General features: G+C 35.0%; 1 protein-coding gene across 4 annotated transcripts in view; it reads left to right on the top strand.

The window, feature by feature from the left end:
• The window catches only part of LOC131573386 (copine-8), a 72,600-nt gene extending 53,309 nt beyond the window's left edge, over positions 1-19,291 (top strand). For 2 of the 4 annotated variants that reach the window (XM_058827309.1, XM_058827311.1), the window contains 7 exons: positions 2,756-2,802; positions 3,462-3,643; positions 5,547-5,674; positions 8,607-8,709; positions 11,289-11,346; positions 14,048-14,121; positions 17,571-19,291. In XM_058827309.1, coding sequence (XP_058683292.1) covers positions 2,756-2,802; positions 3,462-3,643; positions 5,547-5,674; positions 8,607-8,709; positions 11,289-11,346; positions 14,048-14,121; positions 17,571-17,759 — 781 coding nt within the window. In that variant the 3' untranslated portion in view covers positions 17,760-19,291. Of the gene's footprint in view, positions 1-2,755; positions 2,803-3,461; positions 3,644-5,546; positions 5,675-8,606; positions 8,710-11,288; positions 11,347-14,047; positions 14,122-15,179; positions 15,548-17,570 lie in introns of those variants that run through there. The other 2 variants (XM_058827310.1, XR_009276186.1) reach the window with 2 other exon arrangements.
• The last annotated feature ends 332 nt before the right edge of the window (positions 19,292-19,623 follow it).

The raw sequence follows: 19,623 nt of genomic DNA, 5'->3' as shown, positions 1-19,623 counted from the left end.
ATCTTTTCAGGATGGTCAATCACATTCCTTGCTGAGATGTTACAATACAAGTTAATAAACCGAATTATCTACATTCTTCAGAAAAAATGAATAAATTCTGAGTACAATAATACTGTATTGTTCATATTGATTTTTTGTATTTATCTTATTAACTGCAAGTCAATGAAGACTTGGGATATTAATAAATTCCACTTAAACTTTTTTCTGCTCTTTTTACAAAAAAGGTAATATAATTCAGTAGAATGCTCTATGTTTAAAAGTATGAGCATTAGTACTTATTTAATCATTTTATATCGAATCTTTTTTAGTGATGCATGCTAGTGAAAACTGTAGAAGTACTTGTATAAAATCTTACCTGTCTTTCTGCAGCATATGTAGTTATGTAAACATGACAAGGAGGCTCAGATTCAGAGTTTTCTAGGCTTCTTCCTTCCTTTGTTTGTCTCATTTAATATTGCTACATATCAGTTAAAGTCCAGTTGACAAATATTTGAAGGAAGGGGAAAGAGAAGATTCTGTCATTAATCAGTCTGTTTTCCCATCATGTCCTCCAAAATTTGGTTTAAGTTCCCTGTTTTTCTTCCATTTCGATAGGCAGGAGGTAGAAAGCAATGATTCTGCAACACCCACAATTGCATATTTGCTCTTCCATAAACGGGTGCTTACAAAATATTTCATGTTCAAAACTTTCATTGTAATTCATTTGAGGTGTTTAGAATTAATGCAGATGTCATGGAAATCTTGACAGCTTTAACAAATTTTGATTACAGTATTAATTTCATTTATGTTTTGCGTCTGCATCTGTTTAATTGGGATATTCCATTACCAGTATCATCTATATGACTGTTGTTTTCATAAAGAACTTTAGAGAATGTAATAGAGGTTTGTCCATAAAGTCAGACTTCCATTTTACTCCATAAGACTGGAATTTAGAGCAGTATGGCAGAAAAGAGGAGAATGTCTCTTTTGCATCTGAATATTACATCAAATAGTACCATCTTAATAGCTGGCTTTTCCTTATATCTTGATAGTTAATCATATTTTTGCCACACTGACCTTCCCACATTTAAAGTAAGTACATTGTGCTAAAAATAATGTGTATTTCAAAATCACATTTCTCCTGCCACTTTATACAGCCCCAGCTAGTAACATACTGCTATCAGAACACCTCCAAATATATGAATAAATTCAGCAATGTAAGGGATACAGTCTTGGAAAGAAATGCAATTGGACTTAAAGGAATGACTGTCAAACCTAGTTTAGCGTCTACTCTTTTTTTTGTCTGGAAGAAAGACCAGAAGCCACAAAGCTCCAAGACTTTATAGAAAACACATTTCTGTGCAGAAGTTTCTAGGCTGTTTGGCTTATTGGAAAAGGTAGGGAGATAGTTATTTGTAAATCAGTAAAATTCAGGAGCTGAATCCTTTTGCAACTGAAATATCTTGTCATCTCTTCTGTCCCAGATTAGTGGAAGATAGGAAGAAATGTTTTCCTGCATCGTGTTAAAAGCCTTACCTTCATCCAGGTCTTTAGAAATGAACACCCATACACTTTTTGGATTCGAAAGGATTTAGACAAATATTTTTAACTGAACTGTATTGAATCATTGATGGTCAAAAGGGAAATTCAGATCTGCTTTCATGAAAGCTGTTTTAATCTGGGTAGTACGCTATCCACTGTAATGGGAGGCATATTTGCTGTTCACAGGAGGCTGCCATAGCTAGGTATTTTGGAAACTTTGCCTTGTGTTTCTTGTATCCTTGGAGACTATCAAGGAGTAATAAAACTATGTAAGAGGAAGATATTGAAGAGACTTTATCTGAAAAATCTTTGTCATGCTGTAGCAGCATTTGGCTCAACAAGCCTGTGCAAAGGGGAAATTGTAAGTGACATTGGGGTTTTAGATACCATGGAGAGGATGCAGCCTCTTGGTAGAATTAGTTACTCTGACAGCTCTGGTGTAGAGTTCTGTGCAGTAAGTGGTCCTCAAACCTTCAACTGCTCCCCCCTGCTGACAGACCAGCTGGTTGTCATTCTGAAGCCACAGGGGGAAGTCCATGATTCCTTCCAGTGTACTGTTTATAAAACTAAAATCAAGCCTAGTCAAAAACTACATTTGGGCTTAATTTGTTTCTTTATGTATGTCAGTACTGATGGAATTCATATTAAAAGATGACAGGTTTCACTTTGCTCTCTCTATGGCTGTGAGGTGAAGATTACTGTTCCTTTTAAGATACCTTTCTTCATTTCTTGTGCTATATATAGGAGTATAGGGCAAATAAAATCACCTGTCCACTTTCAAGTAGATCAGGTATTTCTATATCAACTAAATTAAAGTAGTAGTGATCTACTGAATCCGTAAGGCACATTGCTGTGTTTGGGTATTCCACCTCAGCTGAGAGAGGACATCTTGCATGATCAGGATTAAAATATGTCCAAGGAAAAATCAGTATTACTGTTAAAAGGAATTAATAATATTTATGGAGTTAAGTTCTTATTAATTATTTATTTAGGGTTTTTTTTAAAAACAGTGAGAAAAAGAATGATGGAGTCAAGTAACTGTTTTCAGCATGTTAATAAGTTAGTGTTGTGTAGCCCTTGGCTTGAACCTGATATAAGTGTATTTTCAGTGTTTATTTCCTCTATTAGAAAGTCAGTGTCCTACAGTTTGTCCGCAAATGATGTTACCACTCTTGTTTATTTTTCTGCATAGCAGTACAACTAATAATAAAATCTGTGTTTGCTTTTTCTGCAGAACCCAAATCAATTTCACAGTTGCTATTGATTTCACAGCCTCCAATGGTAAGAATAAAAATAAACATCTTGTGTGTGTTTGTGCTGTGTTCAGTTTTAAGTGTGCATATGTGTGTGTTTGTAACAGTATTCAGCTGGCACCACCTGGACTCAGGATTCCATTTTGCTGAGCAACAGAAGAGAGGTCAATTCCTATGCAGGAATGCAGGACAAACAGAACAGATAAAAGTTGGAAAAGCTACAGATAAAATTTAATAACCAGAAGCAGTTTTCAAAAATCTGTAGTATGTGTAGTAATATGTGTAGGTTTATGATGATGATGATGATGATGATGTTTTTTTATAGCTGCTGGGAGAAAACTTAGAAGAACCTATTAAGAAGGGCCAAATAGTTCCAGGTAGAGTGAGGCTGAAGTAGAGTGAAGCAGAGATAAGTTGTGATCCTCTCCAAAGCTTTCAAAATGTCATAGTAGCTTCGTAAATTTTGTCTTTAAAAGTGTGTAAATTGCACAAATCTACAAGTTTCTTGCTGCCCTTTTGATGCTGAAATGCAGCTACTTCTGCTAATACGTATTTAGAGCTACTAAAAAACTACTACTTTTAAAATTTATTCAGAACACTGCATTTTTACCTGAAACAACTTCTGATTTTTTAAGAGAAAAAATTTGTGATTCCGTTTTAAAGTTAATCTGATCCTTGCTTCAACAGGTAACCCTTCACAGCCAACTTCACTGCACTACATGAATCCCTATCAGCTGAATGCTTATGGCATGGCACTAAGAGCTGTTGGTGAAATAATTCAGGACTATGATAGTGATAAAATGTTCCCAGCTCTAGGTTTTGGGGCTAGACTGCCTCCAGATGGAAGAGTATCACATGAATTTGCACTGGTAAGTAAATAAATACATATATTTTAAATTTCTCTACTACAACAGAATTTTGGGAGTTAAGGTTCTAATCTTAAGTAGTTACTGGACAAGTAACAAACAGAGAATGTGCTAAGTCTTCTATGCTGACTATAAATAGTTGTTTCAAAACTTTTCATCATGGTGAAATTACTTCACTTGAAGTTATGGAGAGAAATCTGGAGTCAAGAAGTCCCTGTAGGCCAAAAACTGTAATAAAGAAAAGTAATAATCTTTAACCTCAGCTGTAGCAGCTTGAGAAACAGATGCTTTAAAGACTTCAGACTAAAGCTAATCTCTCTAAAGAAGCAAACAAGTCATATTCCAAGATAATATTCATTATTATTCTTATTCTGTCTCATTTTCTGGGATCTCTATCTTTACAGACTGCTAGTTCAGAGACACAGAGATATCTAAGTGGACTAAAAGATGATTTGATAAGAACAAATCTGAGATTGGTCCATGGATCAGTTAAATTGCAAACCTAAAATCTACCAGGATTTGCCAGAAACGTTGATCTGGTATAACTGATGCTTGTGATTAGTGTTGATATTTTATCTACTTGCTTATTTTGAGGTTTTTGTTCTTCTCAGAGTAGGATAAAGTTGTCAGAATTACAGCAAATGTCAGTATATCAGGGGAGTTCTAATCAGATACCATCAAAGACATGGCAGAAGATTGGTGACTGTAGATGTGTATTTCTTCTGTCAGCCTATGCTACAAAAGACTGCCACGTACCTTACCTCAGGGAAAGATTTTCCACATAGATAATAATTTAAAACAGGTGCAATTGCAAATACTCATTTAAATTGCAGACTTTGTATAGCAAATTCAAATATATTGATACATCTTTCAGTTTTAAGGATCTCTCTATAATTAATTCAATTAATTTATGAGCCATTGTGATACTTTTATAGAAGAAAAAGCACCACATATATATATGTGTGTGTGTGTGTATGTATTTCCTTCCTCCATATATAAGCATATATAGATGTCTCCCACATAATGCTAAGCAGTGTTTTCAGCTCTCTCTTTTAATGTTTTAGACAAATTCTGTCAAAAACCCCCTTTGGTTTTCTAGAGGCTCAGACAAGTATACTTTACATCAGAATGAGGTACTAGCACACTAGGCCAGTGTGGAGTTGGCATATGAAGGAGGGTAGGATGATTTGAAAGGTTTTGAAATCTTACATAGATCATTTGCCTGGCCTGACATTGGTTTGGAATTCAGCTTTTATGTTTGCATTACCATCTGTAAATAGGTATCCTCATTAAAGAGTCATTACAGAGATTCGTAGTAAAATGCCTACCCTAAGAGTTTATAGTACCAGGCTTTTCATGGGCTCTCAAAGAGAAAATTCCTTTCTTAATTTTTTTATACCAGGTCAAAAATAAGTTTTTCAAATCAGAAATACCAGACCAAAACAATGAAGAGTTTGTTGTTTATCTTGCACTCTCATAAGCGTATGAACCTCAGGGTCTGACTACCATTTCTTTTTTTTCCCACATTTTTAAAAGAAGAAATCATTGAGCCTGAGCTGTGCTCCTAAACATGCTTCCAGTTGTACATCTGACCTGTAATTCGTACCTTAAATTCACACAGGGGAATGCCTGTTACCGTTGCATGTATGAAGGACTATTTAATTACACCAAAGGTGGTGTTTAAGTTGATTCAGGCTGCTAAGGCTGGTAGAACTTCCTTACCTCAGCAGTTAACACTCACAAGCAGATGTAGGATATACGGGCGTTTGTAGTAAAATCTCTCCATAGATCATAGAATGCTTAGGTCTTGACCTTTTAAAAATGTACACTGGGTACTGTTCATTAACCTACATAACTTTTACTTCATAATTACATATAGTGATTAATCATCTCTTGTTTTCATTAGAATGGAAACCCTCAAAATCCATACTGCCATGGAATTGATGGTGTAATGGAGGCATACTACAGGAGTTTGAAATCTGTACAGCTTTATGGACCAACAAACTTTGCTCCTGTTATTAATCATGTAGCCAGGTAAGCGTCACAACAGGTGCTGTGCAGAAACTTCTTTGTGTCAGAACAACTACTGCATATAAAAGGCTGACAGTTACAGAGAAAGGTATTTATTGACGGTTTTTCTGTTTGTTCAGTCCCATGATTACCTTGTGACTTGTAGGTTTGAAGACCATGTGCTGGTATTGTGCAGAATTTAATTGCTGATTAAAAAGAAATACAAGTGATCCAGTTGACCAGCCTGAGTCAAAATTATAAGGATCAGAAATCATAAGGAAAGAAAATTTTTGTCATGTCATGTTCTTTTTTTTGTCCTTTAGAGCACAGAATTATTGCTTCATAGAAAATACATGCATCTATCAAAAATTCTTATAAGCTTAGTTTTTTTAGGTATATGTAGTTTCTCTAATCTTTAAATGTCCCAAACGTCAAAAAAATCTTCCAGGTCTCCCTGTGCCAACAATTCCCAGCTAGTAGGTACTTTTAAGGCAGTGATACAGCTGTCATCATTGGGGAGCCATGGTGCTGTTATGCAGCACCTCATCTAACACCTCAAAGTAAAAAACTTCCTGTGTTTATAAAAAAGTTTTAGAAGGATAATGTCGCCTTATTTTGGCAGACAAGATCTTGATTTATAATCTTGAGCTCAAGACCTTGGCAGTATAATACTTCCATGAATTTATATAGAAAAGTGATATGGCTTAGGTGAATTGCTGAACAGATTTATTTTATTTATAGACACAAAGAACTACTGGTTACAAAATGAAGAAGTAGGAGTGTATAAATCATTGTACTGGTAATGTTTATTTATGAGCTTGCAAAACAGCTAATTTTAATAGCAAGAGATGTTTATATACTATCTGGTCTGCTGTTGTTAGTTCTACAGACAAGCAGAAAATAATTTGCAAATTATTTGGTGCTAAGAATTTTCTGTGACCCCTAGCATGGCTAGAAAGCTGATTTCAGCTATTTATCATTTGGGTTAGTTGTTTTGTCTTCAGTTCATACCATTAAAATTGTGTACACGTATATTACACTGCTTGTCATCTGAGAGTAGCTGTCTCCTTTAATCTTTTCCTTTGACATGATCTCTTCAGTAGCAGTTTTCTGTATATGTGGCACTCAGTGTCTGCATTAGCCACATTATCTGGAAATCTAACCCAACAATCTTTCTGGCTCTTTCTGTTTCTTCAGAACTGGTCATAGCACCTGAGATGCCTGACTCAGAACTTGGCAATTTATCTCAAGCCTTCTGTTCATTGCAAAAATTGAAATATTTGATCCAGTGTTATCAAAGCACTGGCATAAAATTAGTTCTTTTTCTCACCAGTTGTTTTTCAGGAATATTTGCCAGCTTTTGCAGAATAACAGAATAACTGTCCACCAGTATTAATAGTCCTTCCACTGAACTTTTGTCTAAATATCAAGTTGTTGCAAACTTTGGGAGTTCCTTCTGGTAGCAAATCATATTACATTGTAGTGGGAAAGCTACGTATGTCTTCCCAAGGATTTTTACCACATGATCATCCCTAGAGAAATCTACGTATCAGTCCAGTTCTCAGTAACACCATTTTCCTTCAAGGTTCAATTTCTTGATAATTCTTGTGACTCTCATAGACATGGTACTGCCCTACAGTTACTCTTTGAACCTACCTTCAGCCTCAAAGAAATTTCTTCTTTCCACATCCCTTGTACTTAAAAGAATGCCTCCAATGAAATCTCTGTAAACAATGTCAGATATTAATATCCTGTTGTGATCTCGGTATTCTTTGGAAACTCTTTAGGCAGATAATGATTTTTTTTATCCTTTCCCCAGTTAGAGAGTTATCTAAACTACAGCAGATTCAACTTCCTCTCCTGATATAACATCTTTCTTGCAAAAGGCTTTGGAGCATTTTAGTCTGTGAAAAAATTGAAATAACCAAATTTCTGTTCTGTTTCTTTAGTGTAGGTCTGTAGGCAGTGTTAAGTGCTCAGATAGGCTAATAATGTTTATTGTACTCTCTCCTCATACCCTGTCAGTGCACTCATCGTTGAAGTTTATAATCATTGTGGAAAAGTGAGATAAAAGAAGTCTCTGCATGGCAGTGAAAATGTGCTCTATGGTCGGTCTTGCCAATCTCTGTAAAACTCACTGCACTAGGTTCTACTTTTTGACTTCACAGCACCAAGAGCCTTCATAAAAGTTAGTGGCTGTGAAGCAGCAAACAACTTCCCACAAAAAAAAAAGTTCTTCTGTTCAGGCCATGAATTTAGTGAGGCTGTTTGGACTTGCTCTCTTTCAGGATTGCAAACCTTCAAAAGCTGCTCATTTTCAAAGAGTAGTTGCTTCTTGGGTCCTTTGACTGAGGTGGGAATGTCACTGGGTGTATTTTATCTTGCATTCCTATACCTCACATGGAGAAGCTTGAGTCTTGAAGGAAAAGACGTGTGCGGGTGGTGCAAAGAAATTAATATCTAAGCCAGGGTTGCAGGTGCATGTTCAGCCATTTTATAAATGTGCACATAAATGTGAACTATAAATCTGCAATCCTGGTCAACAGTAAGTAACCTAGATTTGTAAGAGAAAGAAAGAAAAAAAGGAGAAAAATATGCAACATGTTGATTCCTGTTAAGTTTTATTTGTTCTATAAACCAAACCATTGTATACCCTTCATATGTTCCCCATAGGTAATACCTATTAAACACCTTAGGCTTTCTAACATCTCGTGATTCAATAAAGCACATTCTGTCCATGCTCTTTTTGGTAGTGATGCAGCTTCCAATTTTCATTGATGCAATACATGCGGATTATCAATAGTGTATTAGTTATGTTTTTTCATTGCTCTCATTTAAAAGTAGAATGTCTGGTTTAGTTATGAATATCTTTACTTTTGAAATTCACTGTGTTATGTTTGTTAGTCCTTGGTAGTTAAATTTTATACTATTATAATGTTGGTTTTTCTTCCCTTAGGTATGCTGCTTCAGTAAAAGACGGCTCCCAGTATTTTGTTCTTCTCATTGTTACAGATGGAGTTATATCTGATATGGCTCAGACAAAAGAATCCATAGTGAATGTAAGTTTTACTGAAAGTGTTAAAATTATCTTTCTAGAAATTCATATTTTAGTCAAGAAAGTGAATTGATTAATACTTCAGGCACTGGCGTTGTTCCGTAAGTACCCATTTTTACCGAAGGGGAGAAGTTTTTTATGCATAAAGATGAAAGTAAGTAAAAGTTGAACTTAAGCTAATTAGGTAGTGTTGTGTGGTAAATTATACTCTTGTCTCTAACACTGTAGGTGTGTATGACTTTCCTCATCTACTTTTTGCTTCTTCCTTCCTCAAGCACACCCCGTCATGCAGTTTTGCATAGTGAACTCTTTTCTATCTCATACTTGCAGACAGCTTTGATCCCCACACTTCTTAAAAGCCATCCCCAAATTTCTGACCCTGAATGGAAAGTATACCAATTACCTGATTTCCCTCAAAACAGTCCCCTAAAACTCTTTAAGTTCCTTACTTCTTACGTTCTGCTTTACTTTCAGTGTTTTTCTCTTCAAAACTGCCATGTGTATAGGTAATGTTTGATATTATGAGCAGGTGCTATTGTGCTTTTGCGCATGGAAAATTTCAGATGGAAGTACACACAGAAACACTTCTAGATGTGGCTGGAAAAGTTCTCTACCAATAGTTTTTAACATATCACAATGGATCTAGTTAACAGCAAAGTGATGAGTCGAAAAGCCTACATTAAAGTAATTTAGCATCATGTCCAAGTGAATAGTGTAGAATTAGGTGGCATAGTTTGGAAGACCCGCTTTCAGTACCACCTGTAGAGATTTTATACTGTTGCAATTTGTGGGGTGCCCATGAAAATCCTGCCCCACTGTTCTGACTTAGCACCCACACAGAATTTGTATAGTAATAATCTTGGAAAATCGTTCTCTAGCCCAGCCTAGAAGTTTGAAACAATTTCTTTTAGATGAGCTACTTTTAGGTCACAGAAAAGCTCAGTGGAGAAAAAAAGAGCAGCTCTGGATTGTGATACCCTTCCATGTAAAGTCTGTGCATAAGAGACCAGCAAGTGCAGTTGGCTGGTATCTTGTTAGATTAATTCATTTGCCACTAAGACATACAGAAAAACCTTGTTTTCAGTCATAGTTCATTTCAAGGAATAATGACTGTTGGTCTACAACTATCTGGAGACACAGCAGATGTGTTGTTAGCTTGAAATAAGTGGAAGTTTGGGAATATTTGCTGTCTTGGTTTTTTATGAAGACGCCTTCATTTTTCTGCATATTTCTTGTAGTGTGAGCACAGCATACCATGACAGAACTAATTAAATGCTGTTCAATAGCGGTTTTTTCAGTCTTAATAATATCCATAATACTAAAAAGGGCAATGATGTCCAATGCAACTTGATGTGTATAAAAATCAGAGTACATTTCAATTTTTAGCATTAATTGTGCTTTTAGGCATCTTTCTCATTACAGCACATATGTCAGGCACATTCTGTTTTACCAAACTGTTTAAAGGTTATGCTGTCATTCAGGAAATGCCAACACTTAAGTTTATATGCAAAAGTTTAACTCTGTCTTTATGCTGTCCTTGCCGCTTACTCTTTCATATTTCATTGTATCACATAATTCTGTGTCTCTGTGAGTAGGAATCTCTTTAAAGGATACTTTCTTTACAATCAAGAAATAACATTCTAGAAAGCAACTGAAAAGCAGAAAGTTCTGATCTAAGAGATAAGTGTAGATCTATGATTTTTTTGACCAGTTTATACTCCTGTTTATTGTTTAAAATGACTGTAGACATCAGAATATCTCAATAAACAACAGAATTATCTCAGTAAGTTGTCAACCCTGACATTTGCTGAATGTTCTTTGGTTTTAGTTGATACCTTCTTCATCAGAGGCAGATTCACAGTATTTCTATAAACTGATGCTACTATCAGGGCAGGAGAGTCCAGTATTTAAGATAGCATCTTTGTAATTTTAAAGATTTTACAGAGTTTATTCAGAGAAAGATAGATATCATCTTTGAATGAAAAAGATAAAGTAAAATTAAAAATCTTACCACAGGCCAATTCTATATCTTGCTTGTCTGTGGCACGGGATGATTGACTAGAGTAAAATTTCATTAATGACTTAGATGTAATATACATATTGTTCAAATAGTTTATTTATTTTCTTTTAAAAATTGGCATAAGATCAATGTACAAAATAGTGTCCTATAGTTGCAAGCAGCTGTGTAATATCAAGAAACAGCAAAGCACATTTAAATTAATGTCAGACTGTTATTAGGTACATATTTGCAATTACTGTCAGTTTATAAAAGTTTCTGAGAGAAATTTGTCCTCTTAGTTGTCAGTATTAAATGCTAACATAGTTTGTTGTCTTTAATTAGCATCCTATATGATTCAAAGTCTTGGTGATGAAAAAATAAAATAGTCATGTACCTTTCTATCTTCATCCAAGATGTTTCGTACCACTTGAGCAGACAGTTTACATCACTCAGATTTTTAGAGGGGAAAAAAATTGTTCTTTAAAACATCATTTCTGCATGTTTTTTGTTCACTTTGTTCTCAGATCTCATTTTGTTGGTTAGAGGTTATGTAATGTATTAAACCTCTTTTTCTTCTTTTGAAGGCTTCAAAGCTTCCAATGTCCATAATTATAGTGGGAGTAGGACCAGCAGAGTTTGATGGTAAGTGTTCTAGTGTTTTTTCTAATTTTTTTTTTATATTTGCTTACATTTTAGTAATATGTAGCTTTTCAAACAAATATTGGTCTTTAAAAGAACATTATATGAAGGAGGGAGTGAGTGCTGTTGGCATTTCCAGCTGGATTGATTGATTGATAACTCAGTGTGATTACAAGCTACCATGTGGAGCTGTGTAGCCCCTTAGGCTCTCTGTTCAAGTCAGAACCATATGGGGGCTCAGCATTTACAGTAAAGTAAGTATACTCAAGAAATGTTCAATTTCTTCAACACAAATATTAAGATGCCTCGTGAAGTGTCAGTTGAGTGGAAATATTGATCTTACTGCAATAATAAAATCTTGAGAAAAAAAAATACATTTGAGGTGATCTGGATTAAACAGGGTTTCACTTGGTAACAGGAGTGACCCCTGCTGTGAAGCAACATTGACAGGATGTTACAGCAGGAGAGAAATTACCAGGTTATTTACGTATTCTTTCTGTGATATTCCAGAACACCATTCACTGTTGCGGTAACTAAGCTGCTTTCATTATTTGTATTAATTGTTTAAGTATGTATCGCTGCACTATGAAGTGTAGACATTGTGTGTATCTGTTCTTCAAAGTCCTAAATTCTTTCTTTTTTAATTCTAGTACATCTGGTTAGACAGTATGCCTTCTGTTGTGCATGAAATATACTTAATACTACTACCACAGATGTTTAGTGTTGACTGATGACTGTACGTGTTAATTTTTGTACAAATACTCTAAACGTAGGAAAAAATAGGAGAAGATAAGACAAAATATTTTATTTAAATTTTATTTTGTTTTATTTACAAGCATTATTCTTATGCTGTTTGGCAAGTGGTATATTAGTCATAATTTTAAGTATCTTATTCTGTGAAGAAATTGTCCAGGTGAACACTTACATTTCAGATGATTGTATGCCACAATCAGTGAGAAAAGACAGTTTATATTCATAAATGCATATGATGGAAATTAGTAAACTTCATTTTTACTCCTGAGGATTCCAACATGGTCCTGTGTAACTTACCATTCTCTCACCCCTCCATTACATTTTCCCTTTCTCCCTGTTTGTCTAGTCCTTGGATTTGCTACCTTTCTCATTTAGTACATGTTCTTGGGGTGTCATCTCTCCCCCTTCCTTAAGTTAGGATTCTGTTTGTACTGCAGGATACACTTCCCATCTTTGGAGCCACAATTGTGGCGTATACTGCCTCAGTGAGATTCACCCATTAGGTGTATGCCAAGTCTGTAGTCCCTCAGTGCCCAAGAGGACAGAGATTACTTCCATCTGCAGAAATCCCTTCTGGAATAAACAACAGGCTCCATGACTGCTGTGGATGCTGAAGAAGTGTGTCTGCAGGAGGGTGATGGTTAGGCACTGGCTATGTCCCTGCAGCTTCAGTTCTGCCAGAGGGAGACCAAGCTGCTCCTCTTCAGATCCCCCTGTTCCCTAGATCTCCCAGCCCCTGGGGGATACCAGAGGGGTTCTTAAAAGTCTGAAGCTTGGGTCAATAACACATTTGGCAGAGCTTTACTTAAAGTGAGGATGACTGTAACAGGTCACAACGGGACTATTTTTGCCCAGTATTCTGTATCTGACGTGGCCATGGGTAGTTTCCTAGAGAGTGTTAAGAACAGACTAAGCAAATATGATACTTCCCTGAATACTGTTTTTAGATTTGAGTTTCGTGGGTGGGATGTGCTTTATGTCGATTTTGGAATTTTTTTAGTGACACTCCTCCAAATACTTGTTCAGTCTCCTGGTTTGAACACATGCATGTTTTTGCAGCAGCAGCATCAGGCAACATGCTCTGCAGACCCACTGATTTGTTTCTTTGAACAAATAAGCTCTGTTCAGCTTGGCTCCTGAGAGTGTCATTTATACTTTCTAGTTCTTGCTTCAGAAGAACTAGGTTTTGAAGTGCTGGTTTCAGTGAATTCAGCCCAGTTTGTAAACCCCTGAGAAGGTGAGGTGCAGGGCTTTGGTTTTCATAGTGTACGCTGAAAGAAAGTTTGTAGAATTGCAGATTCAATGTCTGAGCAGTAATCTGAGATCCCAAATCCATCCATTTCAATACTGACAAGAGAGCAGGTACATCTTTCTACCTAGAATAGCTTCCAGGTATCTGGACAACAGAGCTTTCTTGTATCCTGCTCAGAAGATACAAGAAGAATTGCCCAATAAATTTAATAATTTTTTTAAGGACTCCTCATTCCTTAGCATTAGAAGATACTGCTTTTTCACTGTGAATGTGAGTTATTACCTTTGTGCTGTATCCTCTGATACCTTTTGTAACAATAGCTGCTGAAGATGAATTCTTCTCCACCTCAGAAAGTGTGTATGTGTGTGTGTGTGTGTATATATATATATATATAGCCTTACAAAACCAGATATACTTGCTGTTTTGAGAGATGAAAAGGTAGAAACTTTCTCATAGCCTGTTCTTTCCTGGAGGTGACAAGAGATAAAAGTATGTATTGTCACTATGAAAAAGTGCAAAACAGCTACCAAACATGATGTATTTTCTATTGCAAATTATCTTAACAGAGTTACCTAAAGAAGAATTGTTGGTTTTATTGCTTGGAAGTGTAAGCTGTCTGAACAAAATCTTTCTCAGTAAGATGATTTTATTGTGTACCTGAACTCATAGATTTGTTTGGTTTTTTGTTTGTTTTTTAAGCTATGGAAGAACTGGATGGGGATGTAGTGAGGATTTCTTCAAGAGGAAGGTTTGCAGAAAGAGACATTGTGCAGGTGGGAGAGAAAATATATTCTCTTAGATAGATTTTACTGTTCCTCTTTGTTTTAAATTCTTATTTCTGTCTGTATTCCTGGCTTTCATTTTACCTTAGCATTGACATACATTATCTTGAGATGTTTATAACAACCTCAGAAACACTGTGATAGCTCTAAGCCTTTTTATAACACACACAGTAGTGGATCTGCATCTGTTAGGAAATGACCCCTAACTGGCAGGACACTTATAAAGTATTTGTGTTATACAGCCATGGAGAAGCGTTAGCTATTGAAAATTTAGAGAAATATAATGTTTCTAGAAAAAATGGTATCTGCCTAAAGATAAATTGTATATGGAAGCCATATTTTCCTGGTAGTGGCTGAATACATTTATAAAATAGAGTATTTAAGTTGGAAGGGACCTACAACAGACATCTAGTGCCTGGGCACTTTAATAGAGGGCTGACTAAAAGTTAGACCATGTTAATAAGGATATTGTCCAAATGCCTCTTAAACACTGACAGGCATCCTTAGATTCAAACCTCACCTGAGATCTGCCATTTCTTCTTCTTCCTTTATTCCTCCTATTTGTCAAACTTCATAGTGTTCACTTAGTTTCCTCTTACTTATTTTCACTTATTTCTCTTCCAGACAGGTTGGATTTTCATATTGTTTAGTGGAATATATATAGAGGGAGAGTAACTGAGCCATATCAATAGCTCATACTGCATGATAATTAAGGTCAGATAGCAGTTGATGAACTTTGGGATATGTTTCTTTGTTTCCATTTATATATGCAAGAACTCAAACTTTTCAAATGTTTAATGCTACAAATACTGATATGTGAATGTTTAAGGATTGATTGATAACTGCTGGTAGATGTAATATTTCAATCCAAGGACATGTTCAAAACATGCACTTGACACTTGATTTTATACTTTTGTCTTATTAGAATGCAAAAAGAAAGAAAGCTACATAAATACATGGAAATGAAAATGATGAGATCTTTTTTTTTCAGTCTTCTTGCATACTACATTAAAATTCCCTCTCTGTTTTTTTTTCTAAATGGGGATCAGAAATGAGCATAAGATGACAGAAAATCCCCTCATACCCTTTATGGATATACATTAAAGAAAGTAATGGATTCCTGAATTCTAATAGTTGAGAAAGAGACTTTTTTCATTTTTGCAACATACGGAGATAACAACTGATGGGAAAGTGAGATACCAAAACTCTTAGAAGAGTAAAACATGATGGCTTCTTTGCTCATTGTTGTCAGATAGTTTTAAAAGTAGGGATGATGTAAAACATGTGCACAGGAGACAAGAAATTGTTTCTCATTTTGTCAAAGCCTTTGTAGTGTTCCTTGGTGTTGCTATTGGGCTGGAGAGGGGCTGTTTGTAATTTGTTGTTCCGTAAATGTCAGTGCTTTCAACAGAGCAGTGTGAGGGGTGGGCCCCAAACTAGTGTTTCTGAAAAACCCTGTGTGCCATGTCAGACTTTTTAAAGCTAATTCACATATCTCTGGCATGCATTACACTTACGTTTAAATACATTTAAATATAAACAACATAATTTCTCTGGTAACAGCAGCCCAAAAAGCTTCAAAGAGCATAAATGGATAGAGTTCTAACATGTTATAAACAAGATTTGTGACAATGCTTTGCATCAGAGATTACTAACCTATGCTGAAAAATATTTTTTTTAAAAAATGCAATGAATACCCTTTTGTATTTCTTTGGAATTCATTGCATATCAGAATTGTAATAAAACATGTATTTATTATTAATATATTTTAATCAGAATGTTGTCCCATGCCATGTTGAATTACCTGAAGACAGTGTTTTGTGCTCTTTTTCTGTCTAAATGCTAACAAATATTTACTTGATAGACTAACTAAATAAAAAGGATTCTGAAAACCCTCTGAGTTTGGTTTGATCTTTATTTTGTGTATAGCAGGCTAAAACTGATTTGCCTTTATAAAACTAACTACTCAAATATTAAAAGTTTATATTTTTTTGTGTATTAGCTTAGTTAAAATTAACTAGTGAAATTACCTATTAATTCTAACATTAGTGTGAAATATTTTTATTAAATTAGTGCAGGATAAGTTTGTCTGTTAATAGGGAGTCACTTTATGTGTTACATTTACTACTGACTGCAACTCACATAAAGGCTCATGTTTTTCACAATTTCCTCCTCACTAGTATGTATACATATTGTATACTCTATATTACATGTGTAGAAATTCTTCCTCAGTTTTGTTTAATTTCTGCTCCTTCCATATCCTTTTGCTGTTTAAGACATTTTAGGAGAATATTTACTTGTAGTGATGCTCCTGCTGTTTCTCCTGAGGATTTTGCATATTAGCCTTTTTAATTAAAGTCTTAAATTACAGAAAAAGCACTTGACATTCCATCAGTTTCCCTTTGGTTTCTCTTATACCTTTCATTCTATTCCTCTTCCATCTCCATGTTAGCTGTCTTTGTACATCCCTAGGTTTGCTTACCTGTCCATAGTTCCTGCAGCTCCTCTGACATCTCTGCAGTGTGAGGAGAGGCAAAAAAGAGCTAAATCAGGACATCTATATTGTATAATTGCATTTCAACAATTACACTGTTGAAATAGCCCCAGTCTGCTACACAGCAGTGGTCTGAGATTTCATGTCTGCAGACTGATGGGTAAGGTGATCTCTTAGGATGGGACACACGTTCTTTAACTCGGACTGGACGTACTTTTTACACAACTAAAAAAAATCAAGGAGCCTGGATTGCTTCTTTTTGTATGCTAGTAGCACAAGATTCTCATTAGGTATTACAAAATTCAAGCCAGGGCTGGGCAGGTTACTGGTTCTGGTGTTGAACATCTTGACATCATATAGCAAGTTCTTTTTTGATCCAATTCTTTTTGCTTAGCTTCTTTATGCATTTGGTAGTATCATATTTAAAGTGTTCAGGTGGTTCATAGTTCTGCTAGGTACAATGCCAAATGGCCAAAAATTTAAGTCATCCTTTCTGTTTTATTCACTTCAGAGGTCAAAAAAATCTATTCACCAAGTGCCAGAGTGGAGACAGTCTGGTGGGTGGCCCCAGGAGCAGGGGATGTCAGCTAAGAATAGTTGTCTGAGACAAAAATTACGTTCTTGCATGGAAAAAATTGAGAGATAACCCAAATACATCAGTGAAGCATGTCATCAGCAATCCAAACTAGACTCATGTGAAGGGGTTCACCCAAGTGAAAGCGTTACACCATTTCTATTAGAAGACAGACCTATAAAAATTGAAATACAATGTGTATTTATAAAATATGTAGCATAAAATGCAATGTATGTATATATACATTAAAACTGTGTAAGGTAACATATTCATGTACTCTAACTCCCTAGGTTAAGCATTGTTATTTTTATGTTTTAAGATGCATTCTGTGTCTGCATAATGGCCTGAGTGAACATCTCTTTTGTTTTGTAGTTTGTGCCATTCCGAGATTACATTGACAGAAGTGGAAACCATGTGTTAAGCATGGCAAGACTTGCTAAAGATGTATTAGCTGAAATCCCAGAGCAGTTTCTGTCCTACATGAGAGTCAGAGGAATAAAGCCATCACCTGCACCACCACCCTACACACCCCCGATTCACGTGTTGCAGACTCAGATATGACTGCTCTGAACTGTTTGGCATTTATCACAAATCTCTGGATGCAGCAGTAGCTTCTGATGACTTCTTGGAGCTAGAAAAGTTCTCGTCACATACCAAAATTCTCCTATAGTTGCATAAGCAACTGGAAAGCTTTTAAATGCTAGGAGCAAAATGTTGATGTTCTGAGACTTTTTTTTTTAATCCAGACACCCTATTTTTTTGATGTACTTCTTGGAGGAGGAAAGCACAAGTCAGGTTTTCAACTCAGAAGGTTGGGTCCTCTCTGAACGCTGTGTGTATATAAATGTATAGGAATGCTATTACTCTGTATCAATGTTTACATGTTACTATTTTTAAATTTCAGTACTTTTATAACTATTCTTAAGAATAAAAGTTTGGAATATTAACTCACATGTCTTCTAGCTTGCAATAGTTTGTCACAAGATAACAAGAGAAGCAATATCTCTTTGAATGTTTGTCCAGACAAATACAAATGAAAACTAAGATAAGGACAAATATTTGTGTGTTTTAAAGTAACTGAAGTGCTTCAAGTAATCCATTCATCTCATGTATTGAAGATTTAAACTCCTAAGTGCAAATAACATAATTGCATATTACTTATAACTAACTCCAGACTCTGAGGGGGAGGTATGTGTATTTTTTAAGAGATTCTCCAATTTCTAAGTTTATCTAAGTTTACAGTTTTTTAAACTAGCTACTGAAACAAATCAGAATAGTTATTTGCTATAATTAATTAAAGAAAATTACCTCAATTCAGAACTATCATAGTGTTATAGTTGACTCACTGAGTTCGTCAATCATATCATGCATTCCTTAAAGCACTGGAAATTTTGCTTTAGAAATGTCTTTTGAAGTGAAGATTACAGCAGATGTTTTATAATGGACCATTTTTAACTTTAAAAATTTAAAATCCTAATTTTCCTTTTGTCTAGATTGCCCATTCAAAGGGATGCTGACTCTTAATATTTGGGCTTAATATTGTCATTTAATCACATTTCCATTCAGGGTGCATGAATAATAAAGTTAATTAACTGGTTTAAAAATTGCACAACTATGTTGCTGTGTGCAAAATTTTGTGTACGGAACTACCCAAAAATTTATTATATGCCTGTTCGTATATAATTATAAAATGGTTTTGCATGTAAATTTTGTACAAAATACACAGTTTTGTGAGTTTGTGTCAGATACATTTTATTTAGAACTAATGGCCTTAAATTTCACAAAACTCCTGAAACGATTGTGAATTGCCTTCAAATACTGTTTAAACAGAACATTTTAATTTTTTGTGTCACAGTTGTAATTGTCTTGTATATGTAACCTTTTTCTTTGCATATAACCTGTTTACTAATTCTGTTTCTTACTACTGTATGTTGTAATGTACAGTATAAAACTAAGGTGCATTTTTTAAGCATGAGAAGTTTTTTGCCAGAAATTATATCTTCAATATTAATGTTATATAACTATGTAAATGCAGAATCTTCCATTTTTAAATATATTTAACTTCCTTTAACTGTTTCATGTGAGAAATTACGTTTTCCAAATAATTATTCTGTTAACAAAAACAAAAAAAAATCGTTTTTTGGTAAAAAAAAATGTCTTGTTTTATTTTTATTTTGAAACAGTTTTTACATAAATATGGACTTTAATTTTCTCACCAAAATATGTATTTCTTAGTGGATAGGTGTTGCATGAGTGAAGTTTGATACTTGGCGACTACAAATTTTGATGAAAGTGCATCATAAAGAGTAAGTTTAAATCTATTATATGGTGGTGGTGTTCTCCTTTAATCTTCTACATTATTTTTTGCACGGACAGTGTTGGCACTTTGGAAAAAAACTGAAGGTATACTATGTATCTGTTGTTC

The sequence above is a fragment of the Poecile atricapillus genome, chromosome Z, assembly GCF_030490865.1.
Source record: "Poecile atricapillus isolate bPoeAtr1 chromosome Z, bPoeAtr1.hap1, whole genome shotgun sequence".
In the NCBI taxonomy this organism is placed as follows: domain Eukaryota; kingdom Metazoa; phylum Chordata; class Aves; order Passeriformes; family Paridae; genus Poecile; species Poecile atricapillus.
Note: the sequence above shows the minus strand (reverse complement) of the source record. Positions and strands in the feature narration are given on the sequence as shown.